This window comes from Bactrocera dorsalis, chromosome 2 (assembly GCF_023373825.1).
Source record: "Bactrocera dorsalis isolate Fly_Bdor chromosome 2, ASM2337382v1, whole genome shotgun sequence".
NCBI classification, from domain to species: Eukaryota; Metazoa; Arthropoda; class Insecta; order Diptera; family Tephritidae; genus Bactrocera; species Bactrocera dorsalis.
The window spans coordinates 4,601,528-4,621,942 of record NC_064304.1 but is presented as its reverse complement, the minus strand read 5'-3'; the positions used below and the strand labels follow the sequence as shown (position 1 = coordinate 4,621,942).

Sequence of the window (20,415 nt, the reverse complement as noted above, 5' to 3'; positions counted from 1 at the left end):
AACAATTTGTTTGGAAATTGTCTACGGTAGTTTTAGTTTTTTTTTATATTTGAGTGTTTAGTGGTGTGTATGCGTGTTTGACTGTGTAGGTATTTGTTTAGGGGCTTACGTATGGGGCTTAAATGCTAACAAGTAACGGAGTAACATTGTCACATACAAACGTCTAGGCGTGTGTCTGTGTGTGTGTATTGTGTACGTTTCCCTTTGTCTTTTGTATATAAAGTATTTAGCACGATGTTTCAAGTCTTGAATTTTAAAATAAAGTTACATTCTCATTTAATACATGTTTATCTCAAATTTTTTATTTTTTTTGATTTTTTTTTTGTAATTTTTTTATAATTTTCTTATTGTAATTTATAAGTATAATACATATGTATGAATGTATATATATATGTATGTATATATATGTACTTCTTATAATATATAATGTCATTGAGTTGACGCTAAAAGTAAGTAACGCAGATTTTAACAATTTATCATTATTTATTTGTAAGTATGTGTGTATGTGTGGATTTAAGTAAAATGTATCTACGCACCACTACTACAAAAGAGTATGTATGTAAGTATAAATGCATGCAAATATTTCTACTGAATATATTTGTATATATATGTATACGTATGTGTGTGTTCATGGATGTTTGGTATATATGTATGTATATAAGTGTATGTTTTAGATATCCTGCAGTGCAATATCATTTCAGTGGAGAAAATAATAGTCCTCAAATAGAAATTTTGAAACTATATTTAGACTAGCCAAGCAGAATCTAACTTGAATCACTTATAAAGTGGCTTAATGAGTTCTTTCTTTTCTTGACATTTCTTCTTCATAACCTCAAGTGTGTCTATATGTGTTTATGTGGTGAGTGGGTATGTTAGTGTTAGTGTAGTGGATGCTTGTTTAGGGTTCTTTAGTACATAGAACTTCAGTTAAAAGCGCACAACCGAGAGAATATAGTTTTATTTACACATACAAATGCAAACACACAGCCATACAAATCAATAGATACAGTACCACCTATACATATACAAGCGGGCACACATATAGAACGTTAACATACTCGCAACAGTGTTAAAGTGAACAATTCATACACATATGCAAATATGCGGGTAAATATGTATGATGTTGCCACAGTGGCAGAGATGTAAGGAAAACGCAACAAAACAAAAATAAAAAAACACATTTTCTGTCTGTATTTACTGTATAAAACAAAATTAGTACCAGCGCCGCTTTGAGAAAAAACCAGAAATATGAAATAAAAATATTCCGGCAGCACTGCTGACCGACCGCACACTAGCAAACGTTGCTCACACGCATTCGAAACGCACACTATCACACAGAACCCTTATATTTACTTATACTTACATACATATATGTTTGAATATTCGAAAATACAGTTATACGCGTACAAATGTATGTGCTTCATGTATATATATATAAATATATATATATACGTTTATCAAAGTATATGTATGTAGGTAACTCTTTAATGACCCTTTCCAAGTTTGCACCTTATATCCAAGTATATATGTATATATACTGTTATATTATTCCATAATTTTCACTTCTCCGCCGTTTCCTTTCCGTTGCTTTGAACGCTAGTCGCTTAGTATGCCTTGCTATGTGCGATGACAAAATTATCATATTGAAGCAATTCAAACATGCTCAATACTACGATACACACACATACAGAAAATTCGAACAAAAATTTTCTTTATTTTTTCGGTTTTTATTAAAGAGTGAATAAACGGTTTAAAACGGTTCACTAAGCTACTATGTCTGTATGTGATTGTGTTTTTATTCACTTATTTATTTACTATTACATATAATAATTTATTTTTATGAACGTCGATGACTGTTTAAATGTGTACATATGTGTTCACTACAGAGTTAGATATATATATAAATCGATACTTGATAACATTTTAGGATATTATATACGAAATTTTAAAAATTATTGGAGGGAATTGATTTATGATTACTTTTGATATCTGCAAAGGTTTGCTCTGCTCCGCATGCGTAGTGGAGGGTAGCAGCACAGCACTTAGACATGCACCAACATGTGTGTACATAGCAACATACACATGTACATAAATATGTACAAACGTCAAATAGACGATAAAAATGCATTTTTTTGTGCGAGAAATTAGAAAGTAAAATCCAAAATAAGATTTAACGAATTAAAATAAAAAAAAATTAAAAAGTTGTTTAAAGTTTAATGAAAGCAAAAAAATAAAATTTAAAATTGAAATTTAAAACAACAAAACAAACAAAAAATCAAAAGTATAAATAGAAAAAACATTAAAAATATTTAAAAATTTAATTCAAGCAATTTTTGAAAAATGAAAATAAAAATAGAAAAAACAAAAAAAAAATCATAAAACTATAAATTATTTTGAAAGTTCAATAAAAGACATTTTTTTAAATTAAAAATAAAAATTTGCAGTACAAAAAAAATTCAAAAACTAAAAAAAAACATAATAAAATATTTGAAAAATCTAAAGCAGGCAATTTTTTTATAATTAAAAAAAATTGCATAAAAAAAACAAAAATTCAACCAAAAAATTCGAAAAATTAAAAAGTAAAAAAAAGTACCAAAATATTAAAAAAATGATTGCAAGCAATTTATTAAAATTTAAGGTACAAAGTTGCAGTTTAAAAAAACAAACAAAAAATTAAAGTAACAAACATAAAAAAAATATTAAATTGATGCAAGTATTTTTTTTAAATTGAAAACAAAAAATTGCATATAAAAAAAAATAGAATTATAAATAAAAAAGTTTAAATATTTAAAATATTTAATGCAAGCATCTGTTTAAAATTAAGAAAAAAAATATTCTTCGTATTATTTTAAACGATACATTAAATATGTCGAATAAAGCAAATATAGCCATAACTAAACCGCTATTATAGGGTCTAAACCTACAAAATATTATGTAAAAATATTTTGTCATAGTTGTAAATGGCAAGTTTAAGAATAAAATCTGAACGAAATTGCATATCCAAAATCCAATCATTCAAGTAAATAGTCACAAAGAGCTAAATAAATAAAAATAAGACCGCTGCTGAGTACAAGTCAAATTATTATTTTTTAAGTCATTGCGAATGAATACTAGATTTCTACTATTGACAAATTTACTATTTTGGAGACAAAGATCGAATTTGCAATCTTGTTACCTGATGGAAGTCGAATTAAGAAAAACATTTCTGAACTTAAAAAAACGTAAATTTCTTAATATTTCAGAAACTTATTACCATATTTATAAATCTGCCAAAACAAGTGATAATATACTATATTATTATAAATATATAATTAACCAAATCAAATAACGACCCGAGCTGAGCCTGAAAGTATGCTATAATAATAAGGTTCTCTTGTATAATGCCAAGTTCTCAATATAACGTATTTACAGGTGCTCACATAACATTTCAACATTAAATTACATTGCATTAAAAAAATAAATTTAAAAAAATACTTTATTGTTATTAAAAAATTAATAAAATATAAATAAAAAAATTAAAAAAAAAATTATTTATTTAAAATTATATATTATTTATTTAATATAATTTTTTTTTACTAAACTTTAATAAATTAAAAATGTGTTATACAATTCTATCTTTAGCTACAAGTACTTCAAACGTATAAACGTTTACACTCTGGAAAATTAAAATTCGCAATATATACAAACATTTATAATGATAATTATGTCGTTTGGTTTGTTGAATCATTGAATAACGGCAATTCGAGCAAAAGTTTAGAGTATCATTGTAACAGTTATTCGATTCTCGAGCTATTCGATGTTGGAGTATTTTTGGCATTTATTCGTTGAATATTGAAATTTGAAAGTGCATGAAAATGCTTCGTAAATTGTGCCTGTGAGAAATGGTCGTTAGAACGCTGTCGAGTGCTGAGCTGAATTTTAATCTAGCAACTTATTGAAAAGGAAGAGAAGACTAGATATTGTGTTACAGAAGAGCTGTATTCATTAATTTGCGTAACTTTGAGATCGGTTTGGTATTTTTTTTAGTTATTTAAACCTACTATTAGGCGAATTGAGAATTAAATCTGATCTTTTAAAGGCAAATTTCAGCGCTTGAACGCATTTAGTTGAATCTCTCCAAAAGCTTCCATCCGCAATTGGATCGCTTTACCTACCTAAAAGTAGCTTCTTCTGCATGCGACTAATAAACAGCTCAGCATTCACACTCAATTCATTACACAGCGTTCTTAAAGTCATGTTCGTATATTAATAAATATATATATTGTTTGTAAATCAGTTATAAAAACAACAAAAGCAAAAAAGACCGACTTCATTTTATTGTGATTGTTTGTAAGTATACTCGTATATACACGTATATTGTAACAACTAGCTAACATGCAAATAAAGTTTAAGTTCGAGATGAGTTGTGATGAGTAGATGAAAGTCCTTAACCTATTTTGATCATCAGTTTACAACCATGAAGATTACTTAATTTATTTCTTATTTCTTTATATATATATATATATATATATATATATATATATATTATTTTTGGTTTTTGAGAGTTTGAAGCATTGATTTCTTGCTGGCATTCTTCACAGCATATTCACTTCACTTGTTTGTCTTGCTTAATATAAATTTATTTACTTAAAACTATTATTAGTATTCATATTATATCTCTGCATTTATTTACTTTATTTTCAACGATAAACGTTTATTTAGTTTGTGTTGTGTTTGCTCAACAAGAAGTTGCAACACGCATGCTTGCCACAATTATCAATCAACAGTTTGCTATAAAAATTTTGCTTATTTCAGATATAGATGTATGTACGTATGTATGTATATATATATACTTTTTTATTTAGTTTATAAAGTTAAAAACAGACTCACTGCGCATGCGCATGCGCAACGTGGAGCCACGCGTTTGTGAGCGCGTGAGTGGGCGCTTTGCTTGCGGTGAGCGTGAGCTTACGCGCACAAATTTATATACGTATGTTTGTTTTTATGTTTGTAGGTTATGTATAGTTGGTATGTAGGTATGCAGCGTTGCCACTTTGTAGCAAATTTTGTTTCATTGTACGCGGTCAAAGTTGAGCTTCTCGTTATTGCTATACATTTTGCTGATTTATTTAACATTTAATATTGTTTTTGTTTTTTGTTTGTTTTTGTGGGCGATCACTGCAACTGCCGCTGCTGTGTGTTAGTTATGGATTGCTGTGCTTATTTCGATATTTGTTTTACTTTTGGTTTCTCATTCGCACAAAAGAAATTTGAAGTTAGAAAACGCCTACAAATCTGCTGCTCTAATGGTTCTGCACACACATTGAAGCGATGCGTTTTTTGTGGTACATTTTTGCCTGGTTATTTTATGAAACATTAGTTATACCCTCCTTTGTATTTACAAATATTTACTTATTTTTTTCTGTTTTTTTTGAAAATAAGTTTTTTTGCTACTTTATCTAGTGTGTGTTCTCTGCTTTGGTCAAAATGTTTTGATTATAGTTGGATGTGTGTTTGAGTGGCTTTGTAGCGTTTTACATGCACATTTATGCTTGTTTGATTGTGTTAGTTAGTTTTATACTCAACACTTCTCACACTTAAATTTTCCATTTTGCAATATGTGTCTGTGTGTGTACGTGTGTGTCCTTACCACATACTTAATTGCTAATTTCTTTCTTTTTAATGTTTTAAAATCGTCTTAAATACTAGCGCACCAATAACAGCTATGAGTATTACATAAGAAAAAATATATATTTTATATACATATAAATGTAAGTATATATATGCTATATACATATATATTGTATTTATATATATATGCTTTGAAAATTAGAATACGAAATACAATTGTAGATAATAATAAAAGTGTTGATATGTCTAAGGAATTATTATCCTTCGTTTACGCGGGTGTATTAGTGTGACTTGCATTTATATTAAATATGCGTTTATTATTTGAATACTTTAATTAAACACTATGTAATTGTATGCAACGCTAGCTGGCCGCACTGGCAACGAAACTTGCCTCACAGCAAGACACCGAATAGCATACGCTATCAACTATTACTTCTCACACATACATATGTGCACAGACATACATATATGTACATAAACACATGTATATATGCACGTATATTGTTCGTTGCCCGGCTAAAAACTGATTTGGCTCACCACTAATTAAAAACGTATTCTGATAGCGCTACAGAAGTCGTATATACTATAGTACATGTATATATGTATGCATCGCCACAGACTGCATATATGTTCTATATATGTATATACATATTTATATATTATTATATATGCATAAATACCCTTCACAGAATAGTTTTTTGCTTGAACAACATTATTTTACACATGCTCATATTAAATACTCCTTTTTAATGCGGTTTACTTTATATATTATTTATTAATTCATGTGTTTTCATTTTTATTTTTTGGTTACACACTTAATACACAATCACAACGCAGAGTATTGAGATAAGATTTTCGAAAAGTTCCATTTTGAGCGCAATTAGTAGTTTGCGAAAGGTGTGCGGTTTGTCTCTGTGTATTTCTTCATATACTTACATATGTACAACATTATTCATATACATACACATGTATGTAGTTATGTATGTATATATCGGTACATGGTATGCCTGTATGCAAATTTATTATAAGTACGTATATTTGATTGGAAATCAATTGGCTTATGGCATTTTATATCGTCGATTAATTGCTATTGCAACAACGGAAAAACAACAACAAGTTCGTAAAATAAAAAATATATTTCAGTGACGATTTCGCCATTGGAAAATCGGTGTTTTTTTGAATAGTATACAAATCCGATTGTCATCAACTACTTATATATTTATGTATTTCTATTTATATACATTTGTGATAAAACAACAAATATTGCAAGCGCCACACAAAAAGAAAAAGTAATGGTAAATTACTTAAAGCAGCTTAGTCAATAATAATACAGAACTAAATAATCACACATGATATAAAACAAGCCAGGGTGTGCAAATAAAACATTGTTTCATCAATAGGATACAAAAAAATACCAATACTAGATACCCGAAAATTCAATCCAAAGCATTGCTTAATCAGAAGCAGTAAGGTATGAAAGGTATAAAGCAAAGAGTGAAATATTCGTAACGTTTCTATGAGAGGCTAAGTGACTCTCCCTAGACTTGAAATGAATTAATATGTCAGATCTAACCTCTAACCTGTGTATAAATAAATTTCGCAAGAGCAAAACAAGTGATTTTTGCAAATTAATAAAAAATAAAATATTTCACATTTGTAGAACCAACTGCAAGGTTCAAGAAAGTTGGGTATGGAAATGCAAATTATTTGCTGTTATTGCCGCCCAACTATGTTCAAACTATTATTTTAACATGTCATTAAAAACACTTTTACTCTTGATTCATTTAGTTTCTTCCAAAAATTATAAGTGATCGGAAAATATTTGTTGACTTTGATTAAAATAAAAGATTGTAAACATTAAATATATTTAGACGAAAAAGTCTTTTCGTATTTTGTCAATGGATGTCGTTGCAGTCACGAACAAACACATTGTGTTATACCGTATAGTATTGAAAAGGTGAGATTTTAAGCTTCATATAACCAAAGAGTGAAAATAATAAAGAAATTCACTATATTTCAAAATTTTTGTATAAAACGGAAAGACGGAGACGATGCTGTATCGCGTTCGTATAGCACAACAATCGTTCGCTCACTTCCGTTCTGGAAATTTCAAAGTGAAAGATGCACCTTGCCCGGTCGACCAATCGTTGGAAAAGTCGATGAAATTATGAAAATGATTGACCAGGACCGTCACATAAGCAGCCATGACATCGCTAAGGAACTTAACATTGAACCGTTTGATTTTGAACCATTTAAAAACGTCTGGCTACAAAACAGACATGAATTGTCTGTGAAAAATCTCATAGACCGAATTAACATTTGCGATTCTTCGCTGAAACGAAAAGAAATCGAACTATTTCCGAAGCAAAAAAGGAGACGAAAAGTGGATTAAAGCAGGATTACCGCCTCGAAAGGTTATGCAGAGTGTTAGGTGGGATTGGAAAGGCATCATCGACTATGAGCTGCTCCAGTCTGGTCTAACGATGCATTCTACATTTTACTGCCAACAACTGATGAGAATGAAGCAAGCAATCAAAAGAACAGCTAGAACTGATCCACAGAAAGGGCTTCGTCTTCCATCAGGACAACGCTAGACTGCACGCATCTTTGATGACTCAGCAAAAACTGGGAGAGCTTGGCTAGGAATTTTTGAGGCATCGACCATATAGCCCTGACCTTGCACCATTGCACTACCATTTGTTTTGGTCAATGCAAAACTCCCTTAATGGAGTAAAGTTGGCTTCAAGAGAAGCCTGTGAAAATTACTTATAGCAGTTTTTCGCCGAGAAACCAGAAAAGTTTTGCACTTATGGAACAATATCTCAAGTGGAAAAATGACAAAAAGTTTTCGACGAAAATTATGGATCTTTAGTTCATTAAAGTTCATTATAAATATTGTATAAAAAAATAAGTTGAAGTTTGATTAGAAAGACTTTTTCGACTACTCAATAGTATATTAGAAAATGGAGTCATGTATTCACGCAAGTGAGGAAAGTTCTTTGACCGGGCAGATATGATTATTTTATATATGGCTCAAGTAGTAGCAGTCTTAGACCACACGTCCTGTGGGTAGCCAAAAAACATCCGTTTGAAATCCAACTTAAGTAAGAAGCTGGAACATCCCTCCTCAGGGTTGTACGTTGGGGTTGGGACCCCAAGTTGGGAAGAGTTTACTGTTATAAACTCGACTATAGCCGCGTAAGCTGTGTCTACTCCAAAAAAGAAGAAGAATCATTTAATATTCGCCGACTAATTTAATCGGAACATAGAAGAAAAATTATTAAAACTTTATAACTTTTAAATATTTTCTCGTTCGAAGATTGAACCCTTCACAATCGGACGGCAGTCAGGCAAATGGAATGAATAGTAACAAGTACAGTTACTTTTTCATAAATTTGAAATAATATTAAAGCATTTAATTGAAATTGACAAAATTTAAAACATTGCTTATTTCGGAATAAATTGCGAATAAAATTTGATAGCAACGAAAAAATTTAAAATACTTTATTTTTTAACTGGCAATTGATTTATTATCAAAACCTCTAACGCTTGCGTTTATAGCGCTTGTGTTTCTCTACATTTCATAATAATTTTGATTATTTTATTCAGTATTGTAAAATCAGTATAAAAATCGATTTTTTTAACTAATTGAATAAATAAATTCTGAGCGAGAATTGTTTTCATTAGTTAGTGATGCAGGTACATATTCTTTTTTTTTAATTTTATAATAGTTTACGTTTGAATAAATGTAAAATTATAAAGTCAAAAGTAAAACAAACTGTAGAAATTGTTGTTTATAAGAATAAATGAAAGTTTTATATTTCTCAAATATATTTTACAAATAATTAACATAAGTGAAATCAACTAAGGCAAACAGTTAAAAAAACACAGAATTTCTCTATTTAAAACATTTAATTTAATTAATTATACAAAACATATAAACAAACAAACTTTTAATAGTAATAATAACAAAAACGGTAAGACATACTAATTTTAAAATTAATTAACAGCTAAACTGTAGTTTATACTTGTATAATATAAACACAACAACGCACTTATGCTCATTACAGCTAAACTATGATTACATTTGCCACTTGTATGCCAGCAGTAAATACGCGCAGCTTTTCAATTAACATAAAAAAATACCAAAAAAATAAATAATCCGACTGTCTTCTAGCTTCTAAAACGCGCTCAATTTCATCAAATTTTTATTCACATTTTTTTTTGATATTTTTAGTAATTTTTCTACACGTCGAAACTGGCTCATCCTTTGCTTAATTTACACTTAATATTTTATAATTACATAATTTTAAGTTACCTACGTAGATTTTAACCTTATTTCGCTTTCTGCGCTATTCACTTTCTGCACTAATAATACTTAAAATACTACAATTGAAGGCCTTTAGAAAGAAGAAAGTTTTGGCACATATTATTTTTGTATTTTTTGTTTTTACACTTTTCGTTTCACGCATGTACATGTGTGTCTGTGTATGTGTGTGTGTGTGTGTGTGTGTGTGTGTGTGTGTGTACTTAACTCTAGTTCTTGTATGTAAATTTTGGTTTTATTAATTAGCTGCGTTTGCTGTATAGTTTGTAAAATAAAAAAAAAATGCCACGGCGTATGAGTAATCAAAAAATCATAGAGAGGAAATTCAGGGAGTGTTCGCAAAAAAGAAAGCATAAATAGAGAGTGCTACACTGCTCATGTTCAATTAAGACTTTTGCTGCATAAAAAAATGTTTTTCTTATTATTTTCAAACTTCCATTTACGCTGCATTTTTCTTCAGTTTTACAAACAGTTCGCGGAAAAAATAAAATAATTTCAGAAAAGTGCATATTTGTATGCTTTTTATAACTGAAAATTGCGCTTAAAAATCGTCAGAGCTAGTAACAAGTTATATAAAAGCTATATATATAAAGTAAATAGCCTTCTGCTGCTTTTATATATATTGTATGTATGTATGTAGAATAGGCAAGTTGGCGTGCCACTGCACTCCTCGCACATTTTCGTTAATAATATAGAGTTTCTGCTACAGTAATTTTTTGTTTTGTAGTTTAGAGTAGAGTAGAGTAAGTGTTTCTTTAAATATAATATGTGTATAATAATAATAGAATAATAAATATATGTCTACAATACAACCATATAAATTGCTAATAGTTTTCAATTTGTATTCAGATGAGAAGTAAACTTAGAAGTAATTAGATAATACTAATTATGCGTAAGTAAATATTTACTTAATTACTATTCTCTGCTACATATGCGGATAATCGCATTTTAATAGAGACTTTCACTACTTAAAACGTATGTATGTTTGCATGTGTATGTGTATACATTGTGTACAGCTTTTATTTTTATTTATATTTTTTATGACATATTTATTTTAGTATATAATTCTGTATTCTCATCGATATTGACAATGCTTGTGTCTTTTAAAATTGTTTTAAATTTTAATTGTTTGTATTTGTTTTTGTTTAGTAGAATTTTTATGTTTAATGACTTGTCTTAGCACAGTGGTGTGCAGCAATAGTTAGCTTTGATTTAATTTAATTTAATTAAATTTCATTTTATTATTTTGGCAGATATATAGTAAATTATGCTCACTCTTTTTTATTTTTTTTTTACTTTCACATGATTTTTATTTCATTTATTTATGCTTGTTTTCATATAAAATGCTGAAAATATCGTACAACTACAGCGAAACACAGACAACAACAAAACTTGATTTCGCTATTTGAGTATTGAACTAAATGTTTGTGCAAACGCTGTTTCATTTGCGCAAACAAAAGTAGCTAATTTGCACATACATATCCGGACATTTATGCATTTATGCATGTGCTTGTAGGTAGTATAGTTTTACGTATAATTAAGTGTTCGAGCATTTGAGCATTTGTAAGTAGTAACTGTGCCTCATTGTCATTTCATTCATTGTATCTAATAATTATTGATTTGAGTTAGTTGAAAAAATTAAAGTTAAAAAAAAAACAGAAAAACAATAACAAAACTATGAACAGGTCGATTAGGCGTACATATGCAGCTGACCGCGGCTGTATTTAAGGTAGTTTAGGTAATCGTAAATTTAATTGAGTTAAACCGTTAGCATAGTGTCTTTTATGTCTTATTGGAAAGAAAACTATATATACGTACAACTAATATAATATTTATACATTTCAAATTCAGTTTTTTTATTTTAATTTTTGTTCAACATTGAAGTTGCTTAACAGCATTGACGTTTGTACTTGGGCATTTGGAGTTTGGAGTAAGGGTATTCACACTCCGACGTCATTTGCGGCAATCCTCGTGTGAGCTACTAACAAATTCAACTATGTTTATGCTACTAATTTATATATATATGTATGTGTAACTGCGAACATAGAATCCAACTATAATGCTAAATAGCTTTATGTGCGTGCACTTGTATGAGGAAATGTACACGCATGACATGTGCCGCTTTTTCCATACAATATTTGATAGAAATTTCATTTGCGTTTACAATTTACCTCGCGAAATGCACACATATGCACTCTTCGTATACACATAGATGGTGGCAATCGTATACATGGCATACAACTGCGTGGCAGCGTGTGCACGAGCATTATTTACAATAGTTCGTAACTAAAAGGGAGTGGTGCGGGCTAAAATCGTGTTTAATCTCACTCGTTATCACTTGATTTTCTGATGTTCATTAATTAAATTATTTTTGTTTTTATATGCCTTATTACTGCTTTTAATTCAAACATGCTTAGTAAGTAATAAATTTTATTTCCTAATACATTTACGTATGTTTGTGAGTATGTATAGTTTTAAACCAGCGTACAGACAAACATACATATGCATGTATGTATGTATATATGTATGCATTTATGTATATAACTAGTGTTTGAAAGGATTCGTGTTTTTCTTTTTGTTTCTTTTGTTTTTGTTTTTGTTGTTTTTTTTTGGTGGAGCGCGAAAGACAAGTGTATAAATAATATATATTTATATATGTATGTAATATGCATATTTTCAATTTATAATCTAAACAACTATAACAACAATCATATATGCAAGTACGTATGTATATGTATTATAATTTTAATTTAACGATATCTCATTGCACCTTTTGATAATTCATATATATATTTTTAATTATTTTTAATTCAATTATTTCAATGCAGTTCTATGCACTAATTATGATAGCCGTTGCACAGTATTTAGCTCGATTGCAAGTAATCAGTTTGAAATTTCAATGGAAGTACTTAGTTATCAGTGGCAAAGTATAGTCTGCTTATATTATGTTAGAAAAGTTATAGCAAATTTAACATTTGATGTTTCAAAACAAAAAAAAACACAATTATTGCCGTATTTCGTTATATTCCATATAAAATAAACGGATATTTTAAAAAGTGGGAGTAACAGCCTTCTAAATTGTTTACATACATTTATGTATATGTATATTAAATTAATCATTTACAAAAAAACAAAAAAAAAAAATTGCATCAAAAAACTTCAATTAAATTAGCTAAAATAATCTAATTTTCAACGCATTTTTCTCAAAGCAGCATTTTTCGATTTCACTACAGTGATTACTCGGCAAAAATTATTGGTTTTCTGCATGTCTATATATAGGTATTCATGCTATGATCTACCGGCTTTTTGATTCGATCATAAATCGAATTTTTTCAGGCCAAAAACGACCAATTTTTTTTTTTATAAAATTCCAATATTTTTTTAAATGCAGCCATGCTGTCAATTTTTAATTTTTTCTCGACCTTCTAGTGATGTTTTATACGTTTCACCCATGGAGAGGGCCGGACTTATTGGAGAAGCGGCAAACTGTCTTTTAGCGCCGTTGGAGATCGCGCATCGTTTTAAAAGTATTTAATTTTGCTTTTTAAAAAGTTTACTGTGTTTTCTAAAAATTTGTATGAATATAACTTAAACTTTTTTTTTAATTCTCAAAAATAAGTTTTTTATGTTGTGAGACGAAGCGTGTCCCATATTGGATATACTGTGGGCAATAAATATTAAGACTTTCTTCTTAGCTTATTCTTCAAAATCTAAGTCGTCCCACTCAAAGTAGTCCCTCTTGGCCCCAATATACTTATACCAATATTTTTTCTAATTTTCGAAACTGTTGTTAAAGTCAGCGATTCACATTTAATGTCTTCAATTGACTCAAATGCTGAATAGCAAAAAGTTTGCCGAAAACTGACGAAGAATCATTATCGTTATCGGGTAACCAAGAATTATCGGCCCATAATTCCCGCCTCTTTTTACGACTCGTCCTATCTTCGCGCAATCGTCGTATAACACAGTTTGGTCGGTCGGAAGGAATTCGGAATGCACCACACCTTGATAACCGAAGAAAACTGTCAACATAATTTTGATTTTTGACCCACTTTGACGTTTTTTTTCGGTTCGACTCATCCTTCCCACGGTATTCGGCCGATTGTTTGTCTGTTTCGGGCTCGTAATCATAGGTCCTAGATCCTTCGACAGTAATAAAACGTTTTATGACATCGTGGTAATCGGAAAGCATTGTTTCAAAAACATTAACGCGATTCACTCATCGTAAAAATAGCCGAGTGCACTTTATGTACCTCAGAAAGACAAGCGTATTCCAAACACTAATGATTTCTTTGATGAGACATTTAGCACAGATGACACTGACAGTCATACCAACTGAGAAAAAAATATTTCGAAATTTGAATTAAAAAGTCTTACTGTTTTTTGCCCACATTATGCTTTTGCCACAATTTTAAACTATGAATTATTTTTTTTACAACAAATAAAAGTAAATAGATTTTTCAACTTCATAGTCTACAATGGCAAAAACAAATAACAATTTCACAAATTAAATCATAAAAAACTGCGATATTGTAAACAAAGTGCCTCAATCACTAACTTTCCTAACTTAATTGTTTTAAATTGGTTAATTTAACGTATACATATATCGATATCACAAAAATTTGTAATTAAGAAAGAAATTTGGAAATTAAATTTTGGCTTTTAATTCAAAGGCAATCATAGTTGTTGTTGCACTTTACACAAAAACGTTTCTAAAATAGCTCCAGTAATACAAATAAAATGTGCACTTTTTGTAACTTGAAAAGTAGATACAGTTGTGCATGTATGCATTTGAGTGTAGGTGTGTGTGTGTGAGTTAATGCAATTACAAATTTTATTTATATTTATTTCTCTTTGTGTATTTTACTGCTAATTGTTCATCGGCGGTTTGGTTTTGCTTTTTAGGAAATACTCATTTGCCATCGTTTTACCGTTACCTCCAACTCTTACACCCACAAGAATTTCCTAAATGTTCGCTTCCATTATACAACATTTAATCATTTCGCTTAGCTAATGTCTAATAACTTCACATTTACTACATAAATCACTTAATTTTAATGTAGACATTAATTCAATTGTAAATCTATAATAAAAACTCTCTTCGAAAGTAAAACAAATTCAATTACAAACTACATGCATCTCTATGCATTACAAGAACAACTACACGCACAAAATACAACACTAGATTATTAGAAGAATATGGCGATTTTTAGAGTCATCGCGCTGCTTCTTCTTCTTGTTTTCAACATTTTTCATCTACTAATAGAATCTTCTTAGAGAGTTACATTGCGTTGCATACAAAATGAATTTGTATGTATGTATATATATATTAGATATACATATATGTATATATATACATATATTCACAATGTTGATACACATTTACTTTAGCAGACTGTTTTTGATAATGACTTTAAATATGATTAAGTATTTAATTAATATGTAATTGTAATTAACTTTAAGATTACGTTACATACAATAACTCTGCGATTGTCAGTTTCAAATTTCAAAATTCTCAAATGTATGCTCACTTGTCAGTTAGTCGCACATGTATTTTTGTTGTGCTCACTATGTTTTCTGTTTACATTGCATGGTTGCATTTTAGCACTTCGGTAGTGAGTTTGGTATACTACATATGGCGTTGTGGGATACACGTTGCAATTCGGCATCGGTCACTTGGTGACCATATACATATAATATTTGGGTAATTGGGTTGTAGGGCTGGTGTCTTCAAGGTATTGGGTAGTCGCTACTGGGTTGAAGGGGGTCTAAATTCAGGATTTTTGCTCAATCGACGATTGTTGTTGTTGCTGGTGTTGGTGGTGACTTTGATTCGCGCTTAGCTGCTGGCTTTGCGCAGACGCAACTGTATTGCTGCTATTGGACACTTCAGCGGCTGATTGCTGTTGCTGCTGGTGTTGCTGTTGCTGCTGCTGCTGCTCCTGCACGCGATGCGTCTTCATGTGCGCGCTTCTGCTCTTCACTTTATTAAAAACTCTGCGAGTACAAGACGAAATGTCATAAAGAAAAGAGAAATGCAAAGTACACCGTTAGATTTAATGATCACAAGCAAAAAAGGCAAAAAACAAACACAACTATACACAGAGAGGCAAAATCGAAAAATAGGTTACGAGTACTTGGGCATCACAAAGCAGTTGAGGTATGGCTAGGTGGTAAAGGCAATGTGGTAGCAAAGTGGTCTAGAGATGTGCACGCGCCACAGATGCTAGGTATGTAAGCAAAAACAGAGAACAATAAGCTACAACAAGAATGAAGGTGGATGTGTGTGAGGAACTACAGGTTGCAAATTACAAATAAAACAATAATGCATGTTTACTTATATAACGGTATGTGTAGGTGAAAATGATAGGGACGAGACACAGCGATACATATAGCATATCCAAATATTTCTATCTATATATGTACATATATATCGTTGTTTAATAAATATCGTACATAGCATGCACTAATGGTACTCGGAAAGCATTCGGTTGTTAGAAGAGTAAAAATTATTTTGTTAGTTTTGTTATTTTCAGCTCGTTTTGCTTATAGGAACGCCGCTCTCGTAAGCGAGTGCAGAGAGTATAATACGCATTCGATATGCTGAACAGATACTTATCTGTGTAAATTTGTTAGAAATTGCTTTTTTTGAATTGGGTGAACAATGGGTTGGGAATGAACCTTTAATTATATAAAGTAACTTTAAATTATAAAAAAATATTTTTGGACTTTTTAGATACGTCCATGAAAAAAGAACACAGCAAAATAAAGACTTAAAAGCGAATGCATAAATGGGTTAAGAAACATATGAGGCAATGAGTGAATGAGTCTTGCCTAAAACTAAGAGTAGAACTTAGCTCTGAACTCTAAGAACAACAGTAAAATCAAGTCACTAATAACTGGTTTATTGAAACAAAACTGACTATAAGTTTTACCTTCGTGAAAAAGGTGGTTAAGGCCTTCAAAGAATCTTATTAAGGCGGTTAAGCGAATATTTCATGGTATGTTTTCTATGAGGATAACAGATATAACATCAGTGTTTCTGATGCAACTTTATTTTGAACTAATTTAGTGTGGTTGCCTCTGCCGTCTAAGTGAAGTATTCTAAAAAATATTACTCCTGCTTGCTCTAAAATGAGCTTTGAATAAGCCTCGCGGATAGAAAACTAATATTATCGCCAAAGAAATAATAGATTTGCGGATAACTAAATACATCTATATATCTGATTTGAGGACATACATATAACTAGAAAAAGCTAATAAGGAAATTCCCTTTTAAAACCTAGGTGATTTCACTAAAGACTAAGATTGAAAGCTATATTTTCATAATTCGCATAATCTATAAAAATCCTTGCTTGCTTAGAAAAAGGCTCCTTATCAGCGAGTATTTTAACTAAAGTCATAGAAGACGCCCCTCTTCGCGCTCATGTGAGATGTTATCAAAAATATAAATAGGAAGAATACTAACGATATTAAAAGGTTACCCAAATTTTTAATGCTTTTGAATTCGAAATATATCAGGTCTAGTAAAAAGAAAGACATTAAATCTGCATAGTTAGAATAATCGGATTAACAAGTTATTCAACTCGTTGGCTGTTTGAAGGTAATTTCATAATCTCACTCTCATAAAAATCTTAGTTCATATTAGGAAAAAACTTGGGCGGTCGATTTTTTGTAAAAATGCGGATTTTTTGACAGTAAAATCATTCGCCAGAGATAAGAAGAGGTTATAATCACTTGCTGGCATATCCGGACTCTACGTTGGATCCATAAGAATCTCCCAACCAAGTTCCTGTCACTAAGCTCTTGTTGTTGTAGAGGCAGAATTCTGCCGAGTTGACAGTCCGTGACCGAATACAAAATCGCTCCGCTCCGGTTACGTAGACCCGACTGTCGTGGGAAATGTTCTCGTTACTATCGATATGTGTGGCCTGTTGTTGTACTGATAGAACACAATTCCTCTCCTATTGTTCAAAAATAGCTGGTTCATGTCAATAGCTTCCTTGAGGATTTCCAATATTTCACAGTCCAGATGAGTCGCTGCTAATTATAGCAAACTCAAAGCAAATACCGAAATTAGTTGTTTTTCGTCTTCATTGGCGTAGACACCGATTACGCGGTTATAGCCGAGTTTACAAACGCGCGCCGCTCGTTCTTCTTTTTCGCTACTTGGCGGCATTCCAACTGTAGCCCCTCTCCTTCTGGTCTTTCCAACAGAGTGGAGATCTTCTTCTTCCTCTGCTTTCCCCAACGGATACTGTGTTGAACACTCTCAGAGCTGGAGTGTTTTCATCCATTCGGACGACATGACCTAGCCAGCGTAGCCGCTGTCTCTTGATTCGCTGAACTATGTCAATGTCGTCGTATATCTCATCGTTCCATCGACTTTACTTCTCAATTACCTACTCAGTCCAAGGTACCACCTGTTGGCAAGAGTAAATTCTGTGTTACATTTCGAGGCTGACATTGTTGTTGCTATTAATGTTGGTTCCAAGATAGAAGAAATTATTTACGACTTCGAAGTTATGACTGTCAACTGTGACGTGAGAGTCAAGTAGCGACTGCGACGACTATTTGTTTGATGACAGGAGATAGTTCGTCTTGCCCTCATTTATTACCAGACCCATTTGCTTCGCCTCTTTATACAGTCTGGAGAAGGCAGAACTAATTGAACATTGTTGAGGCCAATAATATCAATATCCACGACGTACGCAGCAACTGTACATTTTCTAGTGTAATCTTTGTTGACTACTCAAACAGTGCCGAGTCCATCAATCACAAAACCGTTTTAGAACTTCTTTAGTAGAAAGTCTTTTCTTCGACATATAGCGATCGCACTCATACAACTTGAGATACAGATTACATAAAAAATCTGCTGCAAAATATAGTGGATTTCTTTTTAACACACTTAATATATTTTTACGAGAACAGGGCTCTGCAGCTGAATCCGCGTACACCGCAACGGCAGGCAAAGAAATCTTCGAGTCTTAAATGAATACTTTAATCAATGAAATTTGTTTCAAAAACGAACTCAATTTTTATTTACGGTACTTAGTAGGGTTGTGTTGGTAGCCTATATATGCATATGGTCTCTACAAGTGCAAGTGAGTTTTAGTTAGTATTTTAAATGTTTTTTATTTAAGCTAAGAGTTTATTTACAAACGCATGGGGGTATTTTAATTAAAAACTCAACGATTTAAAAATAAAAGGAGCAAGACTAGCGCAGCGTGTAAGTACTTAATATACATTGTATAAATTCAAACAATTCGAAACAATTTTAAGTGACGGGAGAGGGTTTCTTTACAAGTGTTTCACGACGTACAACATACGAGTGTTATTGGCTGGAGGGGGGATGTGTTAATAATGGGATAATGGAATTAAAAATGGAGTAACTTTTGAGTAGTATATATATTTATTATCGGCATGTGTGAGAGAGAGAGACAGACAGAGAGAGAGAGAGAGAGGAGTTTGAAATGAATTGCATAACTTTGAATTGAAATTGTAATTGTTTATTGAAAATTCAAATGGAAATGAAGAGTAAATTATTTAGCAATGATTTGAACACCACTTACAATTTTACGCTTTGGCTGAGTGTGGCGCTGAAAGACACATGCCGGTTGCAGTGGCGGCTGCTGCTTCAGTGAGCGAGCTAGCACTTTCAACATGGGCGCGCTTGCGCGTGCGCGTCGTTATACAACAGCGTGGTGGTGGTGGGGAGTAGCGACAACTCGCAATTCAACTTGTGACTTTTGACTCTGCGCGATTCATATATGTAGGTAAATAGTTTGTTATTTTAGTTTTATATGTTAAACATTTTTATTTTTAATTATTTAGTTTCATTTTAATTGCAGTTCACGGTTAGTTGAGGTGTTCAGGTTATATAATACACAATGTTATCGTTTGTTAATTTATGTAAACGTAGATTCATTGTCGTTTGATTAAATATTATATATGAATTTTTTTATTATTGTGGTATTTCATTTGTTGTTATTCATTCGGTGTATTTTTGTTATAGTTCATATTTCATTTTATTTTGTTTTAAAACATGGAACAATACAATACAACAACAATAACAACAATTATTATTATCTTATATATCATTAAAATAAATCACTTAAATATATATGTGTGTATGTATGTATGTATGTTTTTATGCAATATTGGTATGTGTTTGCAAGATAAGGTATTGAACTGAGAGTTGAACTATAAACGGGGACTTAAATAAACAATTGCAGAAAATAATTAAAGTTAAACCAATAAATCGCACAGGCCAGAACATAATACTCCCAGTGGCAAAATTAAAAAAACGAAAGAAAAACTACAAGAAACAAGTAAGGAAGGGCTAAGTTCGGGTGTCACCGAACATTTTATACTCTCGCATGATAAAGTGATAATCGAGATTTCATTATTCGTCATTTATATATTTTTCCTATTTTGCTGTAAAATTAATTAGAATTAAATTCTGAGAGATTTACCGA

The 20,415-nt window shown here is 31.0% G+C and overlaps 1 protein-coding gene across 9 annotated transcripts in view; it reads right to left on the bottom strand.

Moving 5' to 3' along the window:
• Positions 1-10,111: 10,111 nt before the first annotated feature.
• LOC105225873 (serine-rich adhesin for platelets) overlaps positions 10,112-20,415 on the bottom strand; it is a 96,825-nt gene continuing 86,521 nt past the window's right edge. For 6 of the 9 annotated variants that reach the window (XM_049446967.1, XM_049446972.1, XM_049446971.1 and 3 more), the window contains one exon: positions 10,112-15,934. In XM_049446967.1, coding sequence (XP_049302924.1) covers positions 15,712-15,934 — 223 coding nt within the window. In that variant the 3' untranslated portion in view covers positions 10,112-15,711. Of the gene's footprint in view, positions 15,935-19,509; positions 19,693-20,415 lie in introns of all 9 variants that reach the window. The other 3 variants (XR_007421469.1, XR_007421470.1, XR_007421471.1) reach the window with 1 other exon arrangement.